The 6580-nt window shown below is 54.6% G+C and overlaps 1 protein-coding gene across 1 annotated transcript in view; it reads right to left on the bottom strand.

Moving 5' to 3' along the window:
• Positions 1–6580, bottom strand: part of si:ch211-266k8.4 (TBC1 domain family member 10B) — a 76172-nt gene that overhangs the window by 26653 nt on the left and 42939 nt on the right. The window contains exon 11 of the mRNA XM_035396449.1: positions 39–149. Within this exon, the coding sequence (XP_035252340.1) occupies positions 39–149 (111 nt within the window). The remainder of the gene's footprint in view (positions 1–38; positions 150–6580) is intronic.

Here is a 6580-nt window from a genome sequence, read left to right as displayed (position 1 = left end):
TGCTCCGCCTGCTCCGCCCGCTCCGCCCGGCCGCTCACCTTTCTTCGCGGGCTTCCGGGCCTCCGTCGCGGGCGTCCGAGCGAGACGCTCCTTCCCTCGCCTCCCGTCCTCCGCGGCGGCCCGCGGCGTCGACGGGCCGCTCTCCTTCTCTGAAAAACACGAGGGCTTCGTCAGGCGTCCGCGCGTATCGCCGGCGGAACGCGTTCGGCAAACGTCAGCCCTGATAATCTTGTGTGGAATCCCAAAGGCAGCCTTGCAGGCGGGCTGGATGCAGCCGGGGTTAAAAAGGTGTGAAGAAAATAAATCTGTGTTTCATAAGGAACACTGCGTCACTGGTACCTGAAACAAACATATTTTCCCGGGGATTGCACGCTCGAGCCAATTGAAATGAATTGCAGTTTATTTACGACCTTTAACACAAATGCTGTAGCCATAACAGTGTTTTGATTGGCCACCTGCGCCCAAGGCAATAGGAAGATATGCCCTCAATTAATTCCGATTGCAGTTTTGTATCAATAAAAGATTGTAATGCCAATACATATCCAAACATGACGTGCCATTTTTCCGCTCCTAATTAAGAGCTGTCAACTTAAAATGAAACTCTCTCCAGGCAGACCCAGTAATGTAGCCCTTCTCTTCGCTCTCCCTCATTGTTGTGAACTTAAATGGGATGGCAAGTAGCAGCATGTTGACGAACGCAGCGACTGCACCTCGGGGTGGGGGGGTGGGGCGGTGGGGTGCGGATCCTCTCCCACAGCGCCCCGGGAGGTTCGGCTCGCCCCATTAAAAAAAAAAAGCGAAGGGGGGCTGGGACTCCAAATCCGCCTCTGAAAGGGCTTCTTTCGTCGGCGACTTTCCGGGGAGCTCGGGACTAGCGCGTTAGCGCCGCGCGGGTTTGCTGAAGGATTACCTCGCGGCCGAGCGCTGATAAACAGGGAGGGGAGGGGGTGTGTGTGTGGGGGGGGGGGGGGGGGGGGCGGGGCAACGAGAGACATTATCCGCTCCTGGGCGGTCGCGTTAATTTAGAGGACCCTTCGCCAACCTGAAGGGCCGCGCGTTCCTAACGACGAGAAACTGAGAGCGTTAGCGACTGTCGCTACTTGAGTACGGCTAACGCCGCAAATGAGAGCGGTGTGCTTCTGAGGGATGGCGGCTAGCGATGAGCACCACTGACAGGGCCGGGTTTCTCAGAGACTCCCAGAATGGTCGGGGGGTGGGGGGGGGGGCGGGAGGCTACCTGCCGTTGGAGGCTGGTCGTAATTCTGAGGGGGTGCAGACAGGTCACGGGAGGACCTGCCCACAGCGCGGTCCAAACCCGATTACTGCCATGAGCAACGCCCACGCCGCCCCCACCCACCTCCCCACCACAGTAACATCTATAAAACCACACTTATCTTGTCATGCACCGCTCAAAGGTCTCACCCAAGGTCGTTTTTCTCCTGCTAATAAAAGGCCTCTCCTCTGACCTCTGAGATATCGGGTCTCCAGGGAGAGTAAGGACCGGGACTCGCCTCGTCCCGGTTCAGAGGCGCAGATACGGGGTCCAAGCAGACGCGCTGAATTACGAGGGCCTGACCGGTATCAGGGTACAGAACGGGGTACAGAACAGGGTACACGGGGTACAGAGTGGGGTAAACAGGGTACAGAACAGGGTACACAGGGTACAGAACAGGGTACAGAGTGGGGTAGACAGGGTACAGAGTGGGGTAAACAGGGTACAGAACAGGGTACACAGGGTACAGAACAGGGTACAGAGTGGGGAAGACAGGGTACAGAGTGGGGTAAACAGGGTACAGAGTGGGGTAAACAGGGTACAGAGTGGGGTAAACAGGGTACAGAGGAGGGTAAACAGGGTACAGAACGGGGTACACGGGGTACAGAACAGGGTACAGAGAGGGGTAAACAGGGTACAGAGTGAGGTAAACAGGGTACAGAGTGGGGTAAACAGGGTACAGAGGAGGGTAAACAGGGTACAGAGTGGGGTAAACAGGGTACAGAGTGGGGTAAACAGGGTACAGAGTGAGGTAAACAGGGTACAGAGTGGGGTAAACAGGGTACAGAGTGGGGTAAACAGTGGACAGAGTGAGGTAAACAGGGTACAGAGGAGGGTAAACAGGGTACAGAGGAGGGTAAACAGGGTACAGAGTGGGGTAAACAGGGTACAGAGTGAGGTAAACAGGGTAAACAGGGTACAGAGGAGGGTAAACAGGGTACAGAGTGGGGTAAACAGGGTACAGAGTGAGGTAAACAGGGTACAGAGTGGGGTAAACAGGGTACAGAGTGGGGTAAACAGGGTACAGAGTGAGGTAAACAGGGTACAGAGTGGGGTAAACAGGGTACAGAGTGAGGTAAACAGGGTACAGAGGAGGGTAAACAGGGTACAGAGTGAGGTAAACAGGGTACAGAGTGAGGTAAACAGGGTACAGAGTGGGGTAAACAGGGTACAGAGTGAGGTAAACAGGGTACAGAGGAGGGTAAACAGGGTACAGAGGAGGGTAAACAGGGTACAGAGTGAGGTAAACAGGGTACAGAGTGGGGTAAACAGGGTACAGAGTGAGGTAAACAGGGTACAGAGGAGGGTAAACAGGGTACAGAGTGAGGTAAACAGGGTACAGAGTGAGGTAAACAGGGTACAGAGTGGGGTAAACAGGGTACAGAGGAGGGTAAACAGGGTACAGAGTGAGGTAAACAGGGTACAGAGTGAGGTAAACAGGGTACAGAGAGGGGTAAACAGTGGACAGAGTGGGGTAAACAGGGTACAGAGTGAGGTAAACAGGGTACAGAGTGGGGTAAACAGGGTACAGAGTGAGGTAAACAGGGTACAGAGGAGGGTAAACAGGGTACAGAGTGAGGTAAACAGGGTACAGAGTGGGGTAAACAGGGTACAGAGGAAGGTAAACAGCGTACAGAGTGGGGTAAACAGGGTACAGAGTGGGGTAAACAGGGGACAGAACGGGGTAAACAGGGTACAGAGTGAGGTAAACAGGGTACAGAGTGGGGTAAACAGGGTACAGAGTGGGGTAAACAGTGGACAGAGTGAGGTAAACAGGGTACAGAGTGGGGTAAACAGGGTACAGAGTGGGGTAAACAGGGTACAGAGAGGGGTAAACAGGGTACAGAGTGGGGTAAACAGTGGACAGAGTTGGGTAAACAGGGTACAGAGGAGGGTAAACAGGGTACAGAGTGGGGTAAACAGGGTACAGAGTGAGGTAAACAGGGTACAGAGGAGGGTAAACAGGGTACAGAATTGGGTAAACAGGGTACAGAGTGAGGTAAACAGGGTACAGAGGAGGGTAAACAGGGTACAGAGAGGGGTAAACAGGGTACAGAGAGGGGTAAACAGGGTACAGAATTGGGTAAACAGTGGACAGAGTGGGGTAAACAGGGTACAGAGTTTGGTAAACAGTGGACAGAGTGGGGTAAACAGGGTACAGAATTGGGTAAACAGGGTACAGAGGAGGGTAAACAGGGTACAGAGTTGGGTAAACAGTGGACAGAGTGGGGTAAACAGTGGACAGAGTGGGGTAAACAGTGGACAGAGTGGGGTAAAAAGGGTACAGAGGAGGGTAAACAGTGGACAGAGTGGGGTAAACAGTGGACAGAGTGGGGTAAACAGTGGACAGAGTGGGGTAAAGAATGGACAGAGTGGGGTAAACAGTGGACAGAGTGGGGCAACACAACCGAATAGGCCGGCTGGCTGGGAGGGCGTTCGTTTCCACGGCATCACGGGAGTAATGAGTTTCCCATGCGCGGCTCCAGCAGAACAACACGAGCTCATTAACCAGAGCGGCGCGAGCGGGGCTTCCTGCCTGACATCCTGCACTGATTCATGGGAAACCTCGGGGGATCGCACGGCTTCGGTTAGAGGGGCCACTCATCAAAGCAGGGAATTCCTGAGATTTTAATTACACCCAGCGCAAGTGCGCCCAGCAAGAGCTCTGAGAAAAAAAAAAGGAAAAACAATATTTACACTAGCAGTTCCCGAGGTAGATTCTCACGCCGGGTTTTGTTTTACTGTACCTAACCGAGGCTCTTACGCTTTATCGAGCCGCGTCTATCGAACTTGGAGCGTGTTTAGGGTGTGTGTGTGTGTGTGTGTGCGCGTGTGTGTCCGAGAGACAGAGCTGGAACGCGTTCCGACTCGCAGCGCCCCGGCGGAGAGGAAGGACGGTGTTAAAAAGCGAAACGCAGAAAGGCGAAGCTCTGTGTGGCGGGCCTGACACACATCCTGCCGAGACATCGACCGAAGACAGCGAGAGAAATGAGCCGTGGAGATATCAGATCCAACGCTCCGGCGAGAACACAAGCCTAAACTCTCACATCCTCACACGCTCGGTGGTCCCAGAAATTAGGGAAAATGTTTCTCAAATACAAAACTACATTTTGTCATTAAAGTTTTTTACACCAAAAGCGCTGTGGTGAAATGCCCCAAAAGTCTTCTGAGCTGCAATGCAAGACCTTTTATGCTTTTCCATAATTCCAGCGGTAGGGAAATCTATGGCCCTTTACAGGATCTGCTTTAAATGCATTAATATAACCATAATTTACAGACACCATTTCGCTTCATTTAAAAAGCCGTTCTGGCTGTAAGAGGCCCTCACAGTCACTCCCCCACTTTAGGGGGGGGGGGGGGTGGGGGGGGGGTGGGTCTGGGTACGAAAGCACAAGTCATTGTGAGTTCCGCGTATACGCAGCCTCCGTAAACTGCACTCATGCCCCGCTTTGAGGAATCGCCTCGAAGTTAACATTTTACAGTCGTTTTCACAGCATAAGTCAGGAAAGGGTGGGGGGGAAGGCCTGTGTTGATCCATCTCCAGCGGCTGGGTTATCATTAGAACAGCGCGGGACGATAAAGCGCGTGGCTAATTGCTTTAGTGTCCTGAGATAAGGCCCAGAGAAGGCGCTTCGCGCACCGCCCCGGCTATCGCGTTTCAGGCACCCTCGCCCCCCCCCCTCCCGGGGCGCAGAGAGAGAGAGACACCTGCGGAAAGTTCCGGAGCGTATTCCGCGCTCCGCCCGGGTCTGTGAGGTGAGGTCAGTGGGGGGGCGGGGGCGGGGGGGGGGGGGTGGGAGATGACGCCGGTTGGCACGGGGCCGAGGCGGTGAGTCACAGAGGATGATGACAGGGTCGTTCTTCCTCCTCCTCCTCCTCCTCCTCCTCCTCCTCGGAGGCTGTAAAACCGGCGCGTTCCTCCAGCGCGGCCCCGCTCTCTCTCTCCCAGGTGGGCGAGCGGCAGGCTTTAAAGCAGCGGGCCGTTAAAACCTCACGTCGGCCGTTTGCGAGCGGCTCGTTCCTCGCGGGGGGGGGCCCCGGCTCGGTCAGGGCCCCCCGGTCCGATGACGGAATGGAGCAGGCACGGGCCCGGTCGGCTGAGATCTGCGGTTTTGTTTTTTGTTTTTTTTTTGAGGCGGCGGGGGCGAGGAAGAAGGCCCTGGCGGGGCCCCCCGGTGACGCAGGGCTGGAATTACACACCCGCCGTTTGAAGTGCGGGGGGGGGGGGGGGGATGGGCTCACCTCAGGCCAACTCCGGCTGGGCTGCTTTGTCTGCACACGCTCTTCGGGATTCACACGTTTGACTTTTCGACACTTTGCTCAGATTTCCCGCAAATACGAAGCCTGTTTTTTTTTTTTCCATTTGTTTAATTACGAGCCGCAGAAACGCGTTTCTGAGGTTCTCGGCGCTTTCGGTTGCTTTGACGCTCGAAGCCGCGTGAAGCTTTTAGCGTGCGCTAACGGCACCGACGAAAACCAGCGCGTGGAGCTTTGAGCTGAGTTTAGTTCTGGCGTGCAAATCTGCCGATGAGACCATTAAAACCGAACGCCTTTACTGATGCTGATATTACTGGGCTTGTAACCGAAAGGTCGCAGGTTCGATTCCCGGGTAAGGACACTGCCGTTGTACCCTTGAGCAAGGTACTTAACCGGAATTGCTTCAGTATATATATCCAGCTGTATAAATGGATACAATGTAAAAATGCTGTGTAAAAAGTTGTGTAAGTCGCTCTGGATAAGAGCATCTGCTAAATGCCTGTAATGTCATGTAATGTAATGTGCCGCAGAACAGATTTTGTGGTCGCGTCGTTGAGGGTCACCCCGAAAAGCGAGCACAAAAACGCGGCACGCAGGATCGCCGCAAAGGCGCTGTATTTTTTTGCGAGCGTGTCCGGGCACTGCGCCGCTGTCCAAACAGAGTTCGCAAACAGCACGGGCGTAAATCACCTCCGCGGACGCGAGACAAACGTCTATTCGTCACTCGCGGGGAGCGGGGGGGGGGGGGGGGTTGGCCTGTTTTGACGTGGGGTCAGGCCCTGGGGTGCCATAATTCCTCTCCCAGTCAGAGGGGCAATGGATTGGGGGGGGAGCACATGCAAAGGGGGGTGCCTTCTCGCCAGGACTCTCGCAGAAACAAAGGCCCGGGGGGTGACGTCACACAAGACCCAACAGACAATGAACTGCGTATTCTGAGCACTCAAAAGCTACGCCCAAATTCGATTTCAGCGTATCTTCTGAAAATTCATTAAGGGGAGGGGTCTAGGATAGTCATGTGACAACAAATTTCCTGCACTGTAATGCATGACC

Source organism: Anguilla anguilla, chromosome 16, assembly GCF_013347855.1.
Source record: "Anguilla anguilla isolate fAngAng1 chromosome 16, fAngAng1.pri, whole genome shotgun sequence".
Taxonomy (NCBI): Eukaryota; Metazoa; Chordata; class Actinopteri; order Anguilliformes; family Anguillidae; genus Anguilla; species Anguilla anguilla.
The sequence above is the reverse complement of the archived record's forward strand: the minus strand, read 5'-3'. Positions and strand labels throughout refer to the sequence as shown.